The sequence below is a fragment of the Mustelus asterias genome, chromosome 7 (genome assembly GCF_964213995.1).
Source record: "Mustelus asterias chromosome 7, sMusAst1.hap1.1, whole genome shotgun sequence".
In the NCBI taxonomy this organism is placed as follows: domain Eukaryota; kingdom Metazoa; phylum Chordata; class Chondrichthyes; order Carcharhiniformes; family Triakidae; genus Mustelus; species Mustelus asterias.
Genome location: NC_135807.1, coordinates 94,667,271 through 94,693,217, shown reverse-complemented (window position 1 = coordinate 94,693,217; position 25,947 = coordinate 94,667,271). Strand labels below are relative to the sequence as shown.

At 41.3% G+C, this 25,947-nt stretch overlaps 1 protein-coding gene across 4 annotated transcripts in view; it reads left to right on the top strand.

The window, feature by feature from the left end:
• Nucleotides 1–25,947, top strand: part of samd12 (sterile alpha motif domain containing 12) — a 130,146-nt gene that overhangs the window by 56,304 nt on the left and 47,895 nt on the right. For all 4 annotated transcript variants that reach the window (XM_078216493.1, XM_078216491.1, XM_078216492.1 and 1 more), the window contains exon 4: nucleotides 20,542–20,682. In XM_078216493.1, coding sequence (XP_078072619.1) covers nucleotides 20,542–20,682 — 141 coding nt within the window. The remainder of the gene's footprint in view (nucleotides 1–20,541; nucleotides 20,683–25,947) is intronic.

Below are 25,947 nucleotides of genomic sequence, written 5' to 3'. Positions count from 1 at the left end.
AGAAACCGGGATTTTGTTATAAGGTTTCCTGAAATTTCTACAGCAGATTTGGAGAGAGAGAGAAGCCCTGTGAGAGACCTTTCTTGCAGCAACAGTAGCATTGCCTTCTGGTGATATTGAATTGTTTATAGATTAAATATCTGAGGGACTGTTGCCTAAAGGGAGTTGTGAGTCTAACCAAGTAGGAATCTTTTTGGGGGAATGTTCTGAATGACTTATTTTAACTGTGTAAATGTAATCTTGTGTGTTGAAGTTTTCATTTGTTAATGTTTTAATTTAATATTTGAAATCTGATACTATAATGTGCAGTTCCTAACATCTGAACTCATTTTTAATTCATTCATGGGATATGGGCACTGCTGGCTGGCCAGCATTTAGTGCCATCCATAGTTGCCCTTGGATGGGCAGTTGAGGGTCAACCATATTGCTGTGGCTCTGGAGTTAGATGTAGGCCAGACCAGGTAAGGACGGCAGATTTCCTTCCCCAAAGGACATTAGTGAACCAGATGGGTCTTTTCCAACCATCAACAATGGTTTTATGGTCATCAGCAGATTCTTAATTCCAGATATTTTTTTATTGAATTCAAGTTCCACCACCTGCCATGGTGGGAATTGAACCCGGGTCCCCAGAACATTAGCTGAGTTTCTGGAGTGATGGTCTAGCGATAGTACCACTAGGCTATCGCCTCCCCTTAAATTTTCTTGGGGTAAGATACATAAGAAAAGCATTGTGATAGCTTGCCAAATTTCACCGTTGGGATTTGGTTTGCATGGCACTTAACACCTGTCAGATCGTAACAAATTGTAAAGAGTTTTGTAGTTAATGCAGACAGCTGATTGATTGGAGCATGTTCTTGACTAATTGTCAATATAACTTGATCTGGGGTTGCTTCGTGCTATTATTCTTATCCATCATATAGTATATTAATAATCAAGTAAATGTAAGCTAATCATCTAAAATACAAACTCCTTGATTTTGTTTTATACTAATTAAAATCAATAGAGCAAAAGTCTGCTGTTTAATTTGGAAGTATTCTTATTGTGAGGTACATGCCCCATCAGTCACTCATAAGAAAATGTCAGAATTAATGTTTTGTTGCAAGTAGAAAGTCCCAAGATAGTAATTGATCAAACTAATAGAATGTAAATTGAACATCTTCTAACAAGTAAATGCTCTGGAAATAATTGGGCTGAAATTCGAGTTTTCAGACATCATTTGAATGCAATTGCGTGAGGTGATTTCAGACATGTCAGGGTCAGCATACTGCTGGCAAATTCCATTCTAATGCATTTCAACACACTTAATATTTCTGTGACCAGCATCAAAATCTAAGGGGCCTGTTCATATGAATACTGATTTTTGATATCCATTCAGCACACAATATCCAATTATTGTGATGTGCACTGTAATTCCATCCAGGCTTTTGGTGCCTTGTTCAAAATGAAAGATTTTGAGAAGGAGCAACTTTTTCCACTAGTTGTGATGAGAACCAGAAGATACAAATTTTAAGACAATTGGCAAAAGGATCAGTGGGAAGATGAGAAATATGTTTACACAGTGAGTTATGATCAAGAATGCATTGCCTGAAAGGGTGGTGGGAGCAAATTCAATTCAATCATCACGATTGAAATGGCATTGGATAAAGTGCCAGGCAAAGACCATCTCCAACAAGAGAGAATCCCTCCTTGACATTCAGTGGCATTACCATCGCTGCAACCCCCACTACCAACATCCAGGAGTTTACAGTTGACCAGAAATATAACTGGAGCAGCCATATAAATACCATGGCTATAAGGACAGGTCAGTGGCTAGGAATCCTGTGGATTAACTCACCTCCTGATGCCCCAAAGTCTGTCCACCATCTACAAGGCACAGGTCACGAGTGTGATGGAATGCCCTCCATTTGGATTAGTGCAACTCCAGCAACATTCAAGAAGATTGACACCATCCAGGACAAAGCAGCCTGCTAGATTGGCACCCCATCCACCACAAGATATATTCATTCCCTCCACCACCAATATACAGTGGCAGCAGTGTATACCATCTATAAGATGCACTGCAGCAACTCGCCAAGGTTCCTTCGACAGCACTTCCAAACCCACATCTTCTAGCACTTCGCAGGACAAGGGCAACATGGGAATAACACTCTTTTTGAGTTCCCCTCCAAGCCTCTCAACCAATCTGACTTGGAAATATATCACCATTCCTCCACTGTCGCTGGATCAAAATCCTGGAACTCTCACCCTCAACAGTACTCTGGGTGTGCCTACAATACAAGGACTGCAGCGATTCAAGAAGAGCTTGTATGAGGAACAGTTGAGAACTCTGGAACTGTACTCGTTGGAGTTTAGAAGGATGAAGGGGGGGATCTTATTGAAACTTACAGGATACTGCGAGGCCTGGATAGAGTGCACATGGAAGGGATGTTTCCATTAGTGGGAAAAACTAAAACCAGAGATGTCAACCTCAGGCTAAAGGGACAATCCTTTAAAACAGAGATGAAGAATTTCTTCAGCCAGAGAGTGGTGAATCTGTGGAACTCTTTGCTGCAGAAGGCTGTGGAGGCCAGGTCATTGAGTGTCTTTAAGACAGAGATAGATAGGTTCTTGATTAATAAGGGGATCAGGGTTATGGGGCAAAGGCAAGAGAATGGGGATGAGAAAAATATCAGCCATGATTGAATGGTGGAGCAGACTCAATGGGCCGAATGGCCTAATTCTGCTCCTATGTCTTATGGTCTTACATGTATTGGGATACAGTGAAAAGTATTGTCATGTAACAAACATACCATTCATAGAGTACATGGGGGAGAAGGAAAGGAGAGCATGCAGAATTTTGTGTTACAGGGGTAGCTACAGTGTAGAGAAAGATCAGCTTATACATTCACTCAAAAGTCTAGTAGCAGAGAAGAAGCTGTTCTTGAGTCAGTAGACACATGATCTCAGACTTTTGTATCTTTTTCCCAATGGAAGAAGATGGAAGAGTGTGTGTGTGTGGGGTCCTTGATTATGCTGACTGCTTTTCCAAGACAACGGGAAGTGTAGACGGAGTCAGTGGATGGGAGGCTGGTTTGCGTGATGGACTGGGCTACATTCACAACCCGACGTAGTTTCTTGCGGTCTTGGTCAGAGCAGGTGCCATACCAACCTGTGAAAAATCTGGAACAGATGCTTTCTATGATGCATCTGTTTTTAAAAAAAATTGAGTGTCAGATCGGACTTGCCAAACTTCCTTAGCCTTCAGAGAAAGAAGAGGCCCTGATGGCTTTCTTAGCTATGGCGTCCTCAGCATTGGCATACTGGAAGAGCTTGGGTGTGGCTAGTTCTGGATCAGAAGTTTCCAACAGCCTGGGTGTAATCTGAGCCCATAGTCCTTGCTGTATCCAGTGCTTTCAGCCATTTCTTGATATCGTGGAGTGAATTGATTTGGCTACAGGCTGGCTTTTTAATGCTGCAATCTGAAGGAGGCTGAGATTAATCTTTGACTTGACACTTCTAGCTGAAGATTGTTACAAATGCTTCTGGCTTCTGTCCTGCATTGATGGGGGAGCTCAGCACATCACTTGGGAACCTCATTTCTGTTTAATTGTCCACCATACGTGGCTGAATGTGACAGGGTGTGCGAGATCACTTATCTCTGACTACAACTTGTTGCTTCTGCTGTTCGACTCTCTCATTGACCTTGCCAACCAGTGTGCCTAGTGGATCTAAATTTGCCAATCTCCTCCTTCCTGGCCAACTTGCCTCTCCCACTGCCCCCTTTGTGGTCTCTGCTCTTGCCACTTTACTATGAATCTCCCTCCAGAATATCCATTCACTTGTGAGCAAGGCCCACACCATGCATGAAGATATTGTGATGATTATATCTTCTTCATATCTTGTTGATGAAAACCTGGCTGGAAGGTCATGCCACCTTTCCCCTTAGTGAAGCCTTTCCACCACATCAAGACTATATTGGTAATGATGTAGTCCTTATCACCTTGGCCTAGACATCCTACTCCTTTGGCTCTTGCTTTGAGCAGTTTACCTTGTTCCACCCCTCAACTTCTCATTCAGAATCAGTTCTCTACCACCCTCCCAATTACGATAAACATTTTCTCGGCAAGATATCTTCACTGCTTCTGCCTCAGCCTCTACACCAAATGTTCACATCGTCCTCTTATTTCAACCACCATCGCAACTCTTGCTCCCTCTCCTCTGAGTTTGTAGCTCTCATATCCTCCCAAAACCCTTCCCTCTGTGTAAACATACCAACCCATATTCGCAACCACTTCCTCGACCTTGCCATTTTATAGTCTTGCTAGTCCTCCCATATCAATTACAGATAATGCCATCCCTGATCACTTCCTTCTATAACGCTCCACCTCTATCCCCCTTTTAGACCCTAACTCTGCTTCCTCCTTTATCTCTCTCTTTCACCCCTCCTCCCCCAAATCTCCTGGAAAGTTTATTCCCCAATTCACTTACAACTGCACTTTCCCCAACTACCTAGCTTCTGCCCACCTGTTCACCACAACATTTCTGCAGCTGGGTGTCACTCTCACTTATACCTTTGATGTCATAGTCCCATTAAAACCATTATTGTCCTATCCTGGCCATTCCTCCAGTTACACCCTCCTCTCTGCTAACTTAAATCCAAGAGATGCAGACTTGATTACAGACAACTCATTTACCATCACCAGATGTGGTTGGACTACATGAAGCACTACCAAGTCATAGAATTACAGTATCCCTACAGGGCAGAAGGAGGCCATTTGGCCCATGACGCCTGCACCAACAACAATCCCCCCAGGCCCCATCCCCACAATCCATGCATTTACCCTGCTGATCCCCCTAACAACAAAGGGCAACTTAGCACGGCCAATCCACCTAACCCGTTCATTTTTGGATGTGCTCTCATCTGCTAAAACTTTCCGAAATGGAAACATAATCCCCCGGCTTCTGTTTTCTATTGCGAGCCATCTTCTTAAACCTCTTTCCTGTCCCTTCCACCCTCACCTATAACTGCAAGGACCTCATGGCTGCCTTGTCATTAAGATCAAGGCCATCTGATTAGCTGCCTCTGCTGCCCAACTTCCTCTGAAGTTCCCTGAATTCGTATCTTTCTCTAATTTCTCTCCTCATGCTTTCTCCTAGCTCATCTTGTCCATAAAACTCCCCCACCTGCTCCTCTGACCCTGTTAGCTCTGTGATGGTAGGAACACTGGGAGAGACCCAGTAAATTCATTCATTTGGTGCTTTTGGCTGAAGAAATTTGAAAAACTTCAACCTTGCATCTTGCACTCACGTTGGGTTTTACTGGATTAATAGCGCATCATCCTGTTGGTTTTCTGGATATCCTCCACCATTCTTGACTGGATGCGGTAGGGTTAGACATTTGCTGCATTCTGTTTATAGCCTGCTGATTTTGGTGTTTAGGGTATAGGTAACTGTACACTGTGTGGTAGCTTCACCAAGCTGATGCCTCCTTCTAGGATTCCAGTTGTAACACGTTTTTATGCTCCCAGTTGAATCAGGGCTGGTTTATGGCTTGAAGGTAGTGGAAAAGTGAAGATGTGTGAATATAAGGTTAGACCGTCATGGTATCCAGTTCTGTTGATCCTTAACTTTTCCACTGATTCCTAATTTTGGGCTGTTAGATGTGTCCATGATCTGTACTGATTCTTGATATCTAAGTGTAAAGATTTATTGGGATTTATTGATCCTTGGGATAATTGTACTCAAACCACAAAGCTACCACTTTGGAAGTAGAGTGGATTGCTTTAGTTATTTAGCAGGTAAAAGTGAAAGCCAAGAATTACTGTCTTTTAACATGTTTGGAGTGGTTATAACTAGTAGGAAGAAATGGTGCTGACTTGTCTTGATTCCACTTCTGTACCACACACCATTACTGTAATAACTTCTCCAAAGTGGTTAGTCAAAAGCAGTTAACCAAAATTAATAGATAGAACTTTGGATCATTTGTAGAGATAATTCACGCTCCATTTGGCCTCAGATGAGATCAATGATCATTACAATGTTACTACTCCAAGGAAATTGTTCTACTCTGGGAATAACTAATTGCTGATTTTTTTTTTCATGTTTCTCAATGTTTTGAGTCGAGTTAGCCCACAGGGATTCTTGGGCATAATTTGTATAAAGAGGCAGCTCTGAATGGTGACTCCCCAGTGTCAACTATTTCATTAATGATCTCACTATAAAGTGACCCATCACTGAATTAATGATGCAGCTACAGTGAAGAATTTTTGTTCGCTGCTAAAACGTACAACTAGTCATGCTCTGCTCGAAATGAAGGCCATTATAGAACATTCATTGTCCAGGAGATTTCTACTGAAGGTTGGATGATCTTGATGTGCGCTTTTTTTAAGAAGAAAAGATTTATTGCATAACTAGAAAGAAACCTCCTTTTTCTTGAGCACTCTTGTGGATCAGTCAGCATCCTTCCATCTAAAAAAGATGATGGGGGCGCAGCAAACAATCCATTTTGAATAGATTGTCTTCATATGACATATCTTTGCTTTTGGCTGAAGAGGCCAATACTCGAGGCAGGTTGGGCTGCACATGAAGCTTCCATGTAGGTTGTTTCTGGTACTGGTGTCTGTTGCCAGTTATTGTGGCCACTGGTCACTGTGATGATGCATGCCAGCCTACAAAAAGTGTCTTGATTTTCCCCCCTCATCAGTAGTGGTACCCATGTGTGATAGTGTTTAAGGCCTGAGTGACATGTTTGCAAGTATCCTCAAAGCAGAGCTTTAGGTATCCCACTGGTCATTCTGCTCTGGCTACGTCACTGTGCAGAAAAGCCTTGGGTACGCAAATCCCAAACTGGTTGTGACCCTGTGCTCTTGAGTTCAATAATTCCTCAGGATATTTGTTGATCCTTTAATTTTGGCGGGGGAGGGGTGGAATTCCAGAAGTCAAAAATAAAAACCTGTTTCATTTCAAAAAATGTATAGCTGACCAAGTACTCTATTGAAAGCAGTGAGCTTTGATTGTGATGCTATGCATTTTAGAGAAATAATTTGCTTTATTCAACATTGTTGCAGATTAGATTTGGATTGTTTGAAATATTTTTGACCTCTGTCAAATATTGTATGATTCAAGGTGAAGCGTCATGCTGGAAAATACTGTACAAATATTGGTTTTGCAATGATGAGCTGTTTGGATGCAATTCTGCATTGTCCTTGGGCAATGTGTCACATCATAAATTGGTCAACCTGTTCCGTGCAATGCCTCATTAAAAACAAATATTTCTATGGGATTCTAAAGGGGCATATCTGTAAAAACAACACTTTGTTAATATTTTCTCAATAGTGTTTTGCAATCATAATGAGGGATTTTGCGTTGCTTTTGCTGTTGGCTTAGCAACTCAGTACAACGTGACTGGGCATCCTGTATGAAATGGGTTCCAATTAATTGCTATTTCCATGTTTTATTATTCTTTGCGATAAGATTTTGGTGTCTTGAGGAGAAAGACGATGACCATCTGGATAGATACAGAAAGGAAGTTTGGTTCTGGCTTGCAGCTTGTGAAGGGTCAGATTTTATTAATTTGTTACTGGGATAGGAGTCAATATTTATCATTCATTCCTGATTACTCCGAGCATTAGCAGTCAACCACGGTGTGAGTGAGACTAGAGTCTCAATAAACCAAGCCAGGTATGAGTTTGATTTAATTCTAGGAAATGACCTCAGAGAGATAAGATTGAAATATATTCAAAAATCAGGAACTATTTTTAATCCTGCTGCAGAAAAATAGTTTCAACACAAGATAGAGATATATCAGCTTCATTAATGAATGCTGAAGAACATATACTTGTCTCGGAAACTGTTATGAAGGACAATGGTTTGACTGAAGGGGTGCATAAAGTGTGAAAAGTTCATACTATTTTAATATGGAAGAGATGATAACACCTCAGACTGATCACCACCGTTAAATGTCAACTGCCAAATGCATCTGTCTGCAACCTCAAAGTCACAGGAGTGGAAACAGAATGCAGTAGCAGTGCTCCAGGCTGATGGACAGCCAGAGAAAGACAGTGTTTTAAACCAAAATGACTTGTTTGTAGCTAATGTTGATGCAAGGGAATTATGGGGCCACTTTGGAACAGAAAATGAAACTTCAAAATGAGGCTGTGACTCTTGCTCAGAAAGCACAGGACAAAGCTCACACTGAATGGAAAGACACAAACAGAGGAGTGCAGAAAACTGCAAGAGCTAATTTTTTAAAACTGATTTTTTGTCAGAACATAAGCATGACCTCAAGATTCTTAAAGCAGTGAAGGGGAGCTATAATCCCATGTTGGCTATAATCCTGTGTTTAAATGGGAGAGGAGAGCTATAATCTTGGTATAAACAGAGAGGGAGGAGAACTATAATTCCATGTTGAGAGAGGAGAGCTGTAATCCCGCCTTTAAATGGGAGAGCAGGATAATTGGGTTTTGCTTGGCTGAAATTGTTTTTGAGGATTTGGACATTTCCATGGAAATCAAATGTTAAAACTTGGGCTAAGTGGTTCACATAGGAGGCAAATGGAAATATTGAATCTCTTTATTCATTTACAGGATGTGGCCGCCATTGGCTAGGCCAGCATCTATTGCACATCCCTAATTGCCCTTGAGAAGGTGAGCCACTGCCTTGAACTGCTGCAGGCCATGTGGGGGTAGATAGACCCACAGTGAGTTCCAGAATTTTGGAAGGAACAGTGATATATTTCCAAATCAGGATTGTGAGTGGCTTGAAGGGGAAATGTCCAGGAGTGCTGTTTCCATGTGTCTGCTGCCCTTGTCCTTCTAGATCATAGTGGTCAAGGGTGCATCTTGTAAATGGCTAACACTGCCACTGAGCATCAGTGGTTGAGGGAGTTAATGTTTGTGGATGGTGTGCTACTTGAACAGGCTACTTTGCCCTGGTTGATATCAAGCTTCATATGTCTTTAGAGCTACACTTTTCCAGGGAAGTGGGGAGTATACCATCACACTCCTGACTTGTGCCTTTTAGATAATGGACAGGCTTTGGGCAATCAGGAGGTGAGTTACTCACCACAAGATTCCTAGCCTCTAACCTGCTCTTGTAGCCACAGTATTTATATGGCTGGTCCAGTTCAGTTTCTGGTCAATGCTCACCCCCAGGATGTTGAGCCCTGAGGATATTGAGAATTATAACCGAGAATTTCTTTGGAGTCTACAGTTTACACCTGTTGATATTTAAATCAATAGTCTTATTCTTGACAAAGTTTTCCAGACAATTGCACTGTCTTTCAGTCAAGGATGTGGAAACAAAATGGACTTCGGTCAAGGAACTATGAGCAGCAAAACTACTCCTCTACCATTTGAGCGGGACTTCAAGAAAAAGGACTTCAAATTTAAACTGTGTGACGCTGTGTACCTTGTTTAAAAATGTTTTTTAAATCATGTTCTCTGCAGTTTGAAAGCTGGCCTTTTTCATTGTAAGAGTTTTAACAACACCAGGTTAAAGTCCAACCTGGTGTTGTTAAAACTCTTACTGTGTTTACCCCAGTCCAATGCCGGCATCTCCACATCATGACTTTTTCATTGTGGCACTGGCTGGCTTTTTATTGCTGCTTAAATGGGGTTTTGTTTATTTTTGCTCTGGGCCTCAGGTACTTTTCTGAAATCTTTTATGACCCTGCATTGTGAGTGGGAAGATTGATTGACAAGTCCAAGTCAGGTGGTTCACCCCCAGAAAAATCTAAGGATTCATTTTCAGTTTTAGTTAGAAAGGAGTGGACAGCAGACAGAAAGGCAGTATTTTTCTCTCTCTCTCTCCCTGGTATTGGAAATTCTGCTGGCTAGCTGGAAACGAGGCTTTCTCGTCTTCCCAGAGTGGAAAATCTGCAGTTGGTGGTTGACTTGCCTTGAGTCTCTCTCTCTCTCGCTGGTGTTTTGGGAAGCTGTTCTGGGTATATATCAAGAGGACTGCTAGAAGTTACAGGACTGGGAAGTCAGAGTTTCAATTTTCCACCCAAAGAACTAAGTTGCAGCATCATGTGAGCATTTGTATTTGCTGTATTAAACCTGTGGCAAGGGTTTTGTTTGAGATTTGGCTGGAACGGTGTTTGGCTGTTAAGGGTTATACAACACTATGATTTTTTTGTTTGTAATTGGTAAAAGTTATTGCTAATTTTCTTTCTATACATGTTAACTGTGTACTTAAATAAACTTTCTTTGATAAAAGCTCCTTAGTGGGTCAGTTGATTCATAAGTGAAGAATCTTATACTCGCCCAAGCCAAATTCAAAGTGCGAAACTTATGATCCAGGCAAAGTTCATAAAACACTTTGGAGTTGCTGAACTGAATTATAACAACTGTAACATATATTTGATACAGATAAAACATTGTGAAGCTGCCAGGATAGACTGTTTAATGGACAATGTGGCAACTTGCGGAAGGAAAATGTTACTTGTAATGAATGTAGTGAGGTAATTGCAAGTTGGGTTTTAAAATGTATAGAATGTTTTGGATAATGTTTATGGAAAGTGTGCAGTTATGTGGTTTATAAGATATTTTGGGATTGTATCTTTTAAATTTAGGGTAAATTAAGGAGGTCTTGTGATCTCTCTGCTGTCTGCCTGACACTAAGCCTGGATAGTTGGATTGTTAGAGATCAAAGGAAAGCTTAGATTGTTTGACTGAGGAGGTGGTGCAAGGTGTTAATTCTTGGTGACAATGCCAGCAATCTCTAGGTTTGCAATGAGTAGACGGAGTCTCTAAAGTTTCAGAAATGTGTTGAAAGTAACAGGTTGTAAATTTGTTATCAAGGTGAAAGGGAGTTGAGATCAAGGATAGCTAATTCACATTTCTACCTAGATACAAGGTTAATGTGTTTCGTGTTGTCATGGGGAAAAGAGTGCAAAAGAAGCCATTTTGCAATTCAGTTGCCGACAAATCAATGAATATCTCAACTAGCTGAGGTTTCTGTGTGGTCAGCAGGGAGAATAAACTATTTGACTTTGCCAGCCACCACAGCCAAATGTGGGAGGCAGCAGTCTTTAGCCGAAGAGATGCATTCTTCAGCCATCTAAGAATTCCAGGAGATTCATCTTAGCTGTCCAGGGGAACAAGAATCACCAGAACAGGCTTGCTGAAACTGGTAGATTTAGGAAACACTCTGAAAACTGAGGAAAACACATGGAGATGGTCACTCAATGTTACTTCTCAGCAAAATGGGGATCCGGCAACCCATTGAAAGCTGGGAGTAACTGTGCTGTTTTCTAAAAGGATTGTAATTCCATAAAGACAGATGTGTTAAGTATGCAAAAGGAAGTCACTTTCTGTAGTTAAAGTCTCTATGTTATCTTCAAAAAAATTCCCATTTTAATGAGAAAATAGTGACAGTATAGGGGCATCGACTAATCCTTTAAATGCAAATAATATTGTTCTCTGGATATGACAGAGATTTGAAATTTCCACCTCAGATGTTCCTTTTGCATGTCTCCAAATGTGCAAAGTAATCGTTCTTTTAAAAATTCAATCTTGGAATATGCTCGTTGGGTGTGAAGCCAGCAATTATTGCTCAACCTCAGTTGCCCATGAAGGTCATGTTGAATGGTTTGGTCCATGGTTGAAGATGCCTCCACTGTGCTGTTATGTAAGGAGTTCTAAGATTTTGACCTCCTTACCCAAAGGGAATAATTTTTTTTTCTCCACTGTCTCTATCAAAGAGATCTTGAGATGCAGTGGGCAGGATCTCTGCCTCTGAGCCAAGACTGGACGGTGCGTTCATAATCTGGCCAAACAGGTGGATTTATAATCCTGACGATCCTTCCAATTCACTTCTGGCAGAAGACAAGATGTTTGATGTGGAGTCGTGCCCCTCAAGTTATAATCTCTGGTGACCTGATGCAGGTAAAGCTAGCTACAGAAACGGACGTATGCATGTGCTTTGTCTGCCTCCTGTGTCTATTGATGCAGGATGCTTCCAAGTCTGTCAAAGCCTCAGCTAGAAAACTGCTGGTTTTCAGTTACCTAACCTTCTCTGCTCTAAGGAGAGCAGTTCCAACTTATCTAATTTCTCTTAACTGAATTAATCCTCCAACCCTGGTAACCTGTAAACTTGATGTGGAGATGCCGGCGTTGGACTGGGGTAAATACAGTAAGAAGTTTAACAACACCAGGTTAAAGTCCAACAGGTTTATTTGGTAGCAAAAGCCACACAATGCCTAATCCAGAGCTCCGAAAGCTTGTGTGGCTTTTGCTACCAAATAAACCTGTTGGACTTCAACCTGGTGTTGTTAAACTTCAACCTGTAAACTGCCTCTATCCTTTGTCACCTTCCTGAAGTGTCATGCTAACCATTGCCCACAATATTCCAAGTGAGGGCTAATGACTGATTTATAAAGTTCCAGCATGACGACTTCACTTTTTAAAATCCCATTCCTCTATTTATAAATACAACTAACCTACATGCATTGTTAAACCACCTATTAACTTGCCCTGCTATCTTTTAAGGACTTGTATATGTGGATACCAAGGTGTGTCTACACCTCTACGCTTCTCAAAATTGTGTCAAAACTCAATAGTGGGTGTGCAGAGTCCCATGAGGGAAGATGTGGTCAATTAAAAGGCAAAGGCAAGAAAAAATGATAGTCAACAAACTTAGCAGATAATTCCAGGGTTTTCAAAAATAGGAATAGAACTAAAGACTTTAAATCTGAATGCAGAAAGCATTAATAACACAATAAATGACTTGTCAGCTGAAATAGAAATAAAAATGTATGATCTGATAACCATTACAGAGTTGTGATTGCAAGATGACCTATGAATATTCATGGTGTTGGGGGCCAGGTTAGAAACTCCAAAGTACTTTGTGGAGACCGCGCGAACCACAAGTTTTGCATCTTGAATTTGGCTTGGATGAGTATGATATGTTTCACTTCAGGTGTGATTCAATAACCCTCTGGAGCTTTTGTCAAAGTTTATTTAAGAATATGGTTAACATGTATAGAAAGAAAGTTAGCAATACCTTTTATCAATTACAAACAAAAGAAAAAAACAACCGCAATAATGTATCAACCCTTAATTGAATATTAAAGCAGTTCCAACAAATCAAAACCTTTTCATAGAGTAAACTCTTTTCACAGGCTTAACACAGCATAGATTAAAATCTCACTTGACTGGAATTATCTTTTCAAAGCCGGCACTTTCCTTCCAGAAGGCAAAACGTTGCCTTGAGGTAACGAGCAGACTTTCCAAGTAGAACAGGAAGACAGAGAGAGACTTCAGCTTATTTCTTGCTTGATGCCCCTGCTAAAACTAAAAAATAAACTGCAGTCTCAGAACTCTCAAAACTGAAACTTTAAACTCACTGGAAAGAAAGGAAACCTGTCTATGTACACACGACCTTTACTCCTAACAATTCAGGATTGTAAAACCTATCCCAGAGTAGACATAAACAACCCCCCATTTAAGCTATTGAAGTAGCAATAAAGAGGACTCGTCTGTAGTCGGCCCAGCAACAATGTTGACATCACTAAAGCTATGAGCTGCAAAAATCATGTTTTTTTAAAAAAGCTTTCTTAAAGGGACACTAACGTCACAATGGATACATGACATTTTGTAAAGGCAGGAAGTTGGGCAAAGATGGTGGCGTAGCTGTGTCAGTTAAGGGTGATAATACAATAGTGAGAGGTGACCTTAGTTCTAAAGATCAAAATGTAGAAACAGTTTGTTGAAGGTGAAAAATAGCAATGGCAGGAAGACATTTGTGAGAATCTCCTAACAACTGCACTGTTGGGTAGGATATTAAGGAAGAAATAATGGGGGCTTGCAAGAAAGGGAGGACAATAATCATGGATGATTTTAATCTACAAATAGAACAGATGAATCCGATGAGCAAAGGTAGCCTGGAAGATTAGCTCATAGTGTGTTTTCGGGACAGTTTATTAGAGCAGCATGTTCTAGAGTCCACCATCCATTCTAGATCTGGTAATGTGTTATAAAACTGGATTCATAGTAAAGGAGCTTCTAGGTGGCAGTGATCATAATTGAATTTTCTGAATTTTGCATCCAGTTTCAGAGAGAGGAGAGTGGGTCTAAGACTAGTGTTTTAAACTTAAAGGCAATTATAAGTGTATGAAGACAGAGCTAATTAAAGTGAACTGGGAAAGTAGCTTTAAGGGGTAGGTCAGGATAGATGCCCTGGCAGACATTTTAAGGAGATATTTCACAACTCCCAGCAAACAGACATTCCAGTGAGAAAGAAAAAATCTAGAATAAGGATGCCTAATCCATGGCTCAATAAGGAAGTTTAAGGATAATACCAAATTTGAAGAAGAAAGCATACAATTCTGCAAAGATTCATCGTAGGTTAGAAGATTGGACAGAATAAAACAACAGAACAGCAAAGAATGATTTTAAAAAGGGAGAAATTAGAATGAGATAAAGCTATCTAGAAATATAAAAACAATGCGATTTTTTAATGTATTTAAGAAGGAAAAGAATAACTAAAATGAGTGTTGACCCTCAAGATGGAATCTGAGGAATTAATATTGGGATATTTTGTCCATCTTAACTGCAGAAGACAATATTTCAGGAAAAACTTGAGTCAAGAGGTGAGGAACTTAAAAATTCAATCATCGGGGAAAAGAAATTGTGACGCTATGAGAGCTAAAAGCTAACAAGAGGACTCACAAAGGCTGTGATCTATTTTCTACCTTTTTTAGCTTCTTTCAACAACCTAGACTGCATTCCATATGGACCAAGTAACTTAGCAGCTTTCAACAGTTATAATATTTTCATACATCTCAATCCATTATCCCCCTCACCATAGCTTTCCCCTCCTCTTCCTATAACCACTTCTTTTGTGAAGGCAGATGAGTACTTTGTGTCTAATACTTCATGATGTCCTCCGCCTCTACATTTCAAGGTTTGCTTTCAGGTTTTTAATGGACCCAATGTTTTCCTTAGCTAACCATTTGTGCTTTATGAAATTTAGTATTCACTTTAATGTTCAGCCAATCTTTTCTTGTAATACCTCTGCTACATGTATTAACTTTCTCAATTCCCTCGTCATTTTTATAGCCATCTTGCTTGTTAATTGAACCTTGCTGCTGGCATTTATCGTAAGTTTCCCTTTTCAGTTTTATTTTAACTTTTACCTCCTTCCATCAGTGTTCTTTAACTTTGGATGCCCAACCTTTTCCATTTTGAAGGAATATATCTAGTTTGCATAATATTAGATTTCCTTTTAATACGTAACGTTGCATAAAATGTATTGATTAGCACCACTAACCCATTATTGCATCCAGAGTGTTGACTTGCCCTTTCTGTTGTTTCAGGATGTATGTTAATATGACTGGATCCATTGGTATTTATAATTGAAGGACTATATTTTGCAAAGGGAGGGAACGAGTTGACAATTTTCATTGATTTTCTGTAGTTGCAATAATAGCCTGAACCTTTTGAGCGATGAGAACATCCCAACAGCAACTGTGCACCATCATTCTGGTTCCTATAGTCATCCTGATCACCTCCGTTATTCTCCAGTTTGGTATTTTTGTCACCGATCGTCATCTTCTCCCTCTCAATATTTTCCATGTCCTCCTCCTCTACCTGCTTCTCTTTAGTGCTCTCCTTGTCATGAGATGTCTGATAAGGGTCATTTGTCATCCTTCACCTTGAATCCTCTCTCTTTTAAACTGTGTTGGTCTAGGAAAAGTATTACTATGACTCTGGACTCTCTTGATGCTGAGTACTGAAGGGCTCCTCTGGATCTATCTAGGCATTAGAATGTGCCAGCATCTTCAGTGTGTTGGTGGCTTGCTCAGGGGCACATTTGATGTTCATGTGGCAAAAATTGTAATGACCCTGCACCCCATTGTTGGAGTTCATCACGGGAATTGTGAGCCAAGTTTGAATGACTTATCGCTTGCCTCCTTCAAGAAAGCCTTTAAAGTCTGTATCCTTGTAATGATTCCATCAGATATTAATACTGGACAAGTCAGATCCCAGAAATCTAGCTTAATAGATACTTTTTTTTAGAAATGTGGAGAAAAGTTTCTGAAAAAGAAATCACAAGAATCTACTGATGAATTTTTAACACCAAGAATAAAATATTAATTGAACAAGAAAAATGAATTGTATATACCAAACGGTTGGAAAGATCACAATATAAAGACAAGGTGCTTCAAATTCATACTATTCCTTTACCCAAGCAATATCTTTTTACTGACACACAAACCAGTGAAGAGTTACTATTACCCTGACACACACATTTGAATTTTCACAATGGTGAACACGTGGCACCTGCCATCCTGTGAGCTGATGGGAAAGGCATCCCCATCAGGCCCACTGCCAGTTTATGCTCAATTAAGCATTGATTGGCAGCTGGCAAGACTTCTGTCGTGGATGTGGAGATGCCGGCGTTGGACTGGGGTGAACACAGTCAGAAGTCTCACAACACCAGGTTAAAGTCCAACAGGTTTATTTGGTAGCAAATACCATAAGCTTTCGGAGCGCTGCTCCTTCGTCAGATGGGGTGGAAATGTGCTCTCAAACAGTGCACAGAGACACAAAATCAAGTTACAGAATACTGATTAGAATGCGAATCCCTACAGCCAGCCAGGTCTTAAAGGTACAGACAATGTGGGTGGGGGGAGCATTAAGCACAGGTTAAAGAGATGTGTATTATCTCCAGACAGGACAGCCTGCAAGTCCAGGAGACAAGCTGTGGGGGTTACTGATAATGTGACATAAATCCAACATCCCGGTTTAGGCCGTCCTCATGTGTGCGGAACTTGGTTATTAGTTTCTGCTCAGCAATTCTGCGCTGTCGTGTGTCATGAAGGCCGCCTTGGAGAAGACTTCTGTTTGCCATTGGACAGAGGTCTGGCCTTAGAGAGTTGTCGGCCAATCGGATTGACTGACAGCACTCCAACCCCTCCAAGCGAAGTGCTGCAGTGACCAGAGGAGGTTCAGGCATGGTGCTCCAGTGCCCCAAGTCCTAGGACCACACCTCGGGTAAATACCAGAGGTCCCAGGAGGGTAGAGGATGCTGTAAGAGATTTGGAGGTAAATGATATCAGTGATGGTGGTGGAAGTTATGATTGACAGCGAAAGCTTTTTCAGTTTTGCATCCTGATCCAACCAGTGCTCACCAGCCTAGAAATTGAGGTTGGGTGAGAAAAGGCTCTTAAATGGCCACCAGAGGTCTTTAAAAGAGGTGGGCGGGGCGGGGGGGGGGGGGTGGCTTCCTCTCCAAGGCCCTGCCTGCCCCACTGTAAAATTTCATCTGAGTTGGGGTGGGCAGGATTCTGGTGGACATCCCATCCATGCACCTCTGCTAAACTGATCACTTTACTGATTCCCATAACTAATTATACAGTTAACTACTATCCACTAGTCTTGCAGTTTTTCTTCTCAGATCCCTGTCAACACACACACACACACACCTCCTGTGTTTTATGTGTTGCTGGATCATTGTCGCTCGGCCACAGTAAAGCTTTTCCCCTTTCTTTCACTGAACTTTCAACTCCTTTTAACTCATCCATTCAACTTCAGGGGTTGTGAAGCTTCATTAAAAATATAAGCATGCAAACCAACTCAAAATACTGAAATCTTTTAGTCATAAGTCTACATAGACACCCTGGCATTAAGGTTCTTAAACAAACCTAAATGAAACTAGAACAATTTTTACCTTAACACAAATATATAAATTCAACTTAAAATTAGACATTGTTCATAAATGAAAATGTGTGGAACGCTGGACTGCCAGAGAGTGAATGCATCATGATAACTCCCAGGAAATTAGGGATACATCTGCATGAATTTATTGTGGGTAAACATCAGTTACTTATTGATGACATGAAATCCCCTGTGGTTGATCTAAGAGCTCCTTGGTGATTGTTGTGTTCTATTCCATGTCTGTGCAGTTGATTGCACCCTGTACCTGTGGGGAAACCAGCCAGGGAGGTGAATGCGATTGTCCACTAATGCTGATATATAGCTGTCATTCGGAATGTTGACATAAGTTTAGTAATCTGGCAAACAACCCATCTGTGACCTGCCTTTTATAATTATATACCATAAATTGTGAGACCCTCGATACCTCTGCTGGTGCGTTGGAAGGAGACAGAGACCAAGAAATTGAAGGTCGTGGTGACAGCAAAGGGCAATGCATGGTTGTTAGGTCCAGCAGGGAGCAGCTGTTCCTAAAGGAGGCCACAAATGTCTGAGACCATCTGTAGTGTTAATCTTCTCTTCAGATATGTTGAGGAAGCTGGGCCTCGGCACTTCCTTTCACGTGGAGAGTGCCTCCTGTGACAGCAGTGCTCTACTGCTCTCCACTCTTCTCTCTTTTTCACAACTGTGTTGTGCAAGTGCAGATCCCACTGACTACAACATTTCATCACTGCTGCAGGTGGTGATTGCCGTCATCTTCTCATGTCCTCATTCCTCAATATTGATGGCACACTTTTCCCACCCTACTCTAGAAAGCAGCCAAACTTCTCAAAATCCTCTTTCCTGACGAGTACCCTGCACTTGGTTTGGCAGCGGGAGCTGCGAAAGGAGCTGTAAACGCTGAACTTTAATTAAGATCAGGTAATCTGAACATTAAATACTTCCATGAGGTGCAACATAACCTTGTCGCCTTCAAACTGGTGAGTTTGCTGAGCATCAGGAAGTCCATATTGAAGATTTTTAATTCAAATGTCTGTTCAACTAAGTTGAAAACTCCTCATTATCCTGTGCAAACTATTGGGCCACCTGTAATACTGATCGTGCTCCCTCTGCACACAGCACCTCGAGTTAAACTTGGGAAGTGGGCATGCTGGAGTCAGGCGATGGTTGTATTTCAGATTTATGTTGTGATATGGCAGATGGCAATTGCCAGGCTAGCTAAATCTCAGAGGGAAACTTTGTATTTTACTACAAGGAGATATGTGTGCCAAAGTCCAAGTCACCGATTTCAATCATGGTTATGGAGATTTTAAGTAACTTAAAACATTTATTAAGAAACTTAAACACACAAGATCACATTTACACAGTTAGCAATTAGTCTAATGAACGTTTCCCCAACAGATTCTTATTTGGTTAGACTCCAAAATTAACACCCCTTTATAGAAACTTAATGCAATAGTACCCCAAGGCACAACCCAGTGTTGCTGTAGAGGAGGTGTTTTCATAGGGCTTTTCTCTCTCATTTGACTCTGACAACCCAAGGTCAGAATTTACATTGCCCAGATAGGCACATACTTGTTCCTGAAGCACATGAAATCGTACAAGGCATTATGGACGTGATTTTCCCAAAACAATTCTAACTCCCAAACATGCAGGAAAATGGGAGTAAATCCAGCTGGTTTTTTCAGAATGAATCTCCGACACACTGTGATGCACAGTATCTCAGTGGGATTCACTCTGGAAATCAGGGGGCAGGGCCTATTCCAGCTGGAGAGGCTGGCAGCATAGCGCTGAGTGAGCCACCGTGCATGGGCCGATCTGTCAGAGCGGAGATCGGCGCATGCCATTGCCGGCCTTCAGGCCGCTGGCCAACCCCTATTTTCTCCCCATCTTCCCCGATCATCGTCCTCCCTCCCTTTCCCAGTCATTCCAAGTGCAGAGTAACAGCAGGTCCCCCCACCCGCAATGATCACCCTGCCCCCTTGGTACTTCCTGATGCCCGGTGGGCAGTGCCAAGGTGCCCCTTGGGCAGTGTCGGGTTGGGGCTCAATGGCCTCTCTTCCCTCCAGCAGGGTCAGGCCACCAGTTCCCCATTAGTAGGGAACAGGAGTAAATTCCGCTGCAGGGAACCACTCTGGGAGAGGGGAGAGAGAGAGGCGGTAGCAGGCCTGGAGAATTCTATCCCAGGCCCGCTAATGAAATGCAAATGGGGATTTCCATATTGTAATCAGCTCTGCGCCGATTTCCAGCATGGAACTGATTGTGCTGGAAATCGTAGTTGTGGAGGCTCATGGAGGCCATGATGCCCTGCGGGTAGCCCATGAAAAGGTCTTTGCTGATGTCTCCTGGCCCTCTGTGCTTCTCGAGCAGCGCAGCAGGCTGGGAGAATCACCCCCTATAAGTTTGTATTCGTACATACACTATATATTTATATATAAAATATCCATAATTCTAGAGAGTCACCTATTGGAATAAAGGTATTTTATTTAAGGGCACTGTTTCATGGTAGGTTTGATGGTATTTATAATAAATTTAAATGTGTGACCAGTGGATCTCTAGCTATCAGCAAATAAAGATTTCAAAGCTCGAGTATATACTTCAGTTGAAAACCATTAAGCTTTCAAAATACAACTCATCAGGGTAATGTAATAATTATTGGATCTAAGTTTAATCCTCCCACCTGAAATAGAGTGCCTTACTCTTAACAATTTTCTGTTGTGATTAATTTAATCAGCAGCAAATTAACAAAAGCAAACTACTGTAGATTCTGAAAATCTGAAGTAAAATAAAAAAATGCTGGAAACACACAGCAGGTCAGGCAGCTTCTGTGCAGAGAGAAACTACGTTAAGTTTTCAAAGCAATGACCTTTCATCAGAAGCTGTAAATGTTATATGTTCCCAGGTCGAGCACTTTTGAGATTGACTGACAAGAAGCTGGAAAGAATGGGTATTGTCCAAGAGACGCAGCGACAGCATGTCCTGCAGCAAGTCCTACACCTGAGAGTCCGAGAAGAAGTTCGAAACTTGCAGCTACTTACACAAGGTACAGATTATTATAGTTTTGGCTGATCTATGTGCCTAAATCATTCAGGGTTTCTAAGATTCAATGGCTGCCAGTCCTCCTCATCAGTAAACTACATTGGGGGAAAAAAAAGTTGTATACTTCAAGTCTTTTTCTAAATCCTGTAACTGGATAAAGTTCATTGACTACGGGGAAAAATGAAATTTAAAGATAGCACAATTATGTCCTTCTTAATTAAATGTGATGTATTTTTAACCTTTTATATCCAGCTTGTGTTTAACGAAAGCTTGTGAAAATTCTGAAATGACAAGTTGTAAAGAATATAAACTTTTGCTTCATTTTTAAAAAAATATTCCCTTCATGTTATCCCTGAAAGACTCCTTCCTCTCCCTAACTTTCTCTCACTTGACAATCTCTTTCTCCTCCTCCATCCCTGCCACAGAATTCTGCATTCCTCCAACTCTGGCACCTTGCACATTCCCTCTCTCCTCCATACCAGGGTCAGACGTGTGTTCAGTCATCCAGGCCATATGCTTGGATTTCCCACCCTCTGCCTTCCCATTTCCTTCTCTTCCCTTAAAACCCTCCTCAAAACCTATCTCCTTCAATTGTCCCTCCTATTTCTATAGATTGTTAGCCATTTTTATCTGATTTACATGTGCACTCTGAAGTACATTGGGACATTTTTCCAAGTTAAAGATGATGCAAAATAAACGCAGGTTATTGCGTTTGTGAATTAACAGTAGTGTCTGATGCAGCTTAGGCAACATTCTATCCTTTAAATTGGGGAAGATTCTTGGTTCACGTCCCACTTCAGCTCGAAAATCATAGCTGATACTCCAGTAATACTGAGGGAATTCTCGAGATGCCCAAGCAGAGTAGGGGAGCTATCCCCAATGTAATGGCAAGTTTTATCCCCTGATCAAACAGACTGCTGATTACCATATAACTGTTTGTGGGAACTTGTTGTTTGCAAATTGGCTGTTGCGTTTTCTACATTTCGATGGTGACTACACTGCGGAAAACACGGCTTTGGCTGTAAGCGCTTGAGATGTACAATGGTTGTGAAAGGCATTACATAAATACAACTCTTTCTTCTCACTTTCCCTAATTCAATAGATGCTCATTACATCTGCCTCCTGACCGAAAATATACCTCTTTGGAATATTCAAAGTTGTATTCATGATGGATCATTTAATACCCTGTGCAGTGTCAGGGTGGGGGGAGGAGGAGGGGGAGCCAGCAGCAGACAAAATGTTAAATATAATGGTAGAGTTATGAAATACGATGTCATGCAGAATGTTGAATAGAACTTGGGGAAGCAATCTTTAGCAGCTTTTGACTTCTTCGATCTAATGCTAAATGTGAGTTTGTTCTATTTACTTGGATGAAAATTGATTTCACCTGAGTTATAATGTGTCAATACATAATCGAGACTTTTTGAAGTGTAAAGTAAGGTGTTAAGTCAACTGTAGACTAACATATTTTTTCAAAAAGTCACGAGTTTCTTTTATTATGAATTAATATGTAAAAGGTTGCCTGTAAAGTGTTGAAATGCCTTTTGTTCAGCTGTTCTAGGCAAGTAATACGCGGTTGAGAAGTATTCTAGTTGTAAGGGAGAGGGAGGGTAATGATATTCCATGGTGCTGACTGACCAATAACCTAATGCAAATAAATTACCCAATGCTTTATTTTGAAATTCCAAAACATTTGAACAAATTCCTAATGAAATTATTCTATTATTCTTTGGGGTGTGGGTGGCACTGGCTAGGCCAGCATTTGTTGCCCATCCCTAATTGCCCTCAAAAAAGTGATGATGCCTTGAACTGCTGCTGTCCATGTGGTGTAGATATATCCACGATGCTGTTAGGGAGGGAGTTCCAAGATTCTGACCCAACCACAGTGAAAAGATAGCAATATAGTTCCAAATCAGGATGATGTGTGGCTTGGAGGGGAACTTGCATTGGTGGTGGCATAAAGGAGCCCATGCAACAGCTGCCCTTCTAGGTGGTAGAGGTCGCAAGTTTGGAAGGAACTGTCGTATAAAGCTTGATGAGTTGCTGCAATGCACCTTGTAGATGGTACACTCTGCTGTCAATGGTGGAGGGAGTGAATGTTTAAAGTGGTGGATTCCGTGCCAATTAAGCGGATTGCTTTGATCTGAATGTTGTTGAGCTCCTTGAGTGTTATTGGATTGCACTCATTCAGCCAAGCAGAGACCATTCCACACTCCTGACTTGTGTATAAATTTTGGGGAGTCAGGTGAAATATTCTCCACAGAATTCCCAGCTTCTGACTTGCTCTTGTAGCTGCAGTATTAATATGGCTTGTTCCGTTTCTGGTCAATGGTAGCCCTCAGGATGTTATTAGTGGGGGATTCAGCAATGCTAATGTCAAGGGAAATGGTTAGAGTCTCTCTTGTTGGAGATGGACATTGCCTGGCACTTATGTGGTGCAAATCCTATTTGCCACTTATAGGCCCAAATGTAAATGTTGTCCATGTCTTGCTGCATATGGGCACAGACTGTTTCAGTATCTGAGGAGTCATGACTGGTACTGAACATTGCACAATCATCAACGAACATCCCTATTTCTGACCATCTGATGGAGGGAAGATCATTGATGAAGCAGCTGGAGATTTTTGGGCTTAAGATACTACCCTGCGCAACTCCTACAGCGACATCCTGGGACTGAAATGGCTGACCACCAGCAACCAAATCACCATTTTTGTGCTCCGTATGACTCCAACCGGTGGACAGCTGTCCATTGATTCAGATGGACTTCTGTTTTGCTAGAGCTCCTTTATGCCAACTCGGTTAACTGCTGCCTTGATGTCAAAGGAAGTCACTCTCACCTCGCGTCAACTTGATCTCTCTCTCGTCCGTATTTGGACCAAGATGGCAATGAGGCGAGGAGCTGAATTATTGCTGTGTTACTGCCATGTGATAGCCTTAACTACACCACCTTCCATCACTTTGCTGATGATTGAGAGTAGATTGATGGGACAGTAAATGACTGGGTTGATTTTTGACCTGCTTTTAGGGGACAGGTATATGAGGATAGTTTTCCATGTTGCTGGGTAGATGCCAGTGCTGTAGCTGTACTGAAACAACTTGGCTGGAGATGCAGCTAGTTCTGGAGCACTGCTGGAATGCTGAGTAGTATTGCTAGATTGTCAATGGGAACCACTTGACAAAGTCTTCAGCATTGTTGCCTGGGTCCATAGTCTTTGCAGTTTCCATTTCTAGATTTGTGAAGTAAATCTAAGTGTCTGAAGACTGGCATCTGTGATACTGAAGACTTCAGGAGAAGGTGGCGCAAATCTTACAAATGTTTCAGCCTTATCGTTTGCACTGATATGCTGCGCTGCCCCATTCACCAGACTGACACTTGGGGATGTGTGGTGCTGCTTCTGGCATGGTCTTCTGCATTCTTTTCTGTATTTTTATGGGAACTGGACCATAAATTCAATCCTAATTTTAATATTTTCCTCAATATCTGTGATTGGTGCTGGGCATTCACAAAGCTGATCCGCACTGCAATTTTTGTGTGTATGCAGTCAGCACTTCAGAAAGGAGGGAAGAAAACTAGTTCTGAAGAAATTTCTTACTAGTTCTTTCCCCCTTTTCTTGCCGTAGGATATTTCTATAGGCAGCTGGTGCTTCCCAGTGCCTTGACTGACTAGCCTGTTCTTCTAAATGGTTGTTGATTAGCTATTTGATTCTGGATGTGCTACTTTCAAAACTAAACTATAATAAGGTGACGCGGTGGTACGGTGGTTAGTACTGCTGCCTCACAGCGCCAGGGACCCGGGTTCGATTCCCAATTTGGGTCATTGTCTGTGTGGAGTCTGCACATCCTCCCTGTGTCTACATGGGTTTCCTCAGGATGCTCTGGTTTCGTCCCACTGTCCAAAGGATGTGCTGGTTAAATTCTCCCTCGGTGTACCCGAACAGGCGCCGGAGTGTGGCGACTAGAGGAGTTCCACAGTAACTTCATTGCAGTGTGAATGTAAGCCTACTTGTGACAATAAATAAACTTAAAAATAATAACCGAAAATATGCACTTTCGGTGAGGTTGTGATGGGGAATACAAACTGATTAGTTTTCTACTCCAAGCCTAATGGGTGTTGAGCCCCGTTGTGGCACTTGCACAAATACCTTGCTTAAGATAAGTTGATCCTGTTGTCTTTCTGGTTATGATCATTTTGAGATTTACTGGACAATATTGCTAAGAAGTAAGTAAGGTAATAGTGGAGACAGAAAAAAGAAAAGGGCAAAGTAAAGAATGCATTGGAAAAGTATCAGAAGAAAACAAGATCTCCTCTGAATTGGGAAGATAAAGGAAATTGGATCATGGGTGTATGCAAGATGAGCACCATTTGTTAAGAATGAATTGACCTTGACCAGATGATAGGAAAATGGGCATTGTGTTGAATTATTTTGTTTCCAGTAAGTGATTCTGCAACTGATCATCAAATTACAAAATTGGATAGAAATGTCTAATAAATCATAACTAAAGTTGAAAAGACTAAGATTATACAAGGATGAATTCCATGTTTCTTGCTTAATAGAGCAAATACTTGTGTGTCAAGCACAAAAACTTAAGCATGCAAGTCCTAAAAGTCTAACAAAATGTTGCTCTTCATTGCAAGGAGGATGAATATGAAAGTAGGGAAGTCTTGCTACAACATAAAAGGACATTGGTGAGATGCCACCTGGAGTACTGTACATATACTCATTGGACTTTAGAAAAATAAGAGGTGATCTTATTGAAATATATGAGATCCTGAGGAGGTTAGGTGCTGTGAAAATGTTTCCACTTGTGGCGGACTCGCAAACTAGAGGGCATAGTTTCAGAATTAGAGGTCAACTATTTAAAGTGGAAATGAGGAGGAATTTCATCCTACAGAGGATCATGAATCTTTGCAATTTTCTACCTCATACTACAGCTGAGCCATTGAATATATTCAAGGTTAAGGAAGACAGGTTTTTGAATTGCAGGATTATAAGATGCCAGTCTTAGCAGAAATTAAGCCACAAGTCTGTTACATCTAGCTTATTCTATTCCTCTATAGTTGTTCATTTTAATACTCCAATTTTGTTTCGAGTGTTTTATGCATTCACATATATAACCCCAAAACCAGAAAATCCCACCCGAGATCAACGGACCTTAGTATGGTCCACGTAACGATTCCCCCCCTCCGTTTTTTGGTTTGAATAATTAACATCTTTTCCCCCCATGATTCTTAATTTGATTTCCTTTCCCCTTTTATCTCATCAACCT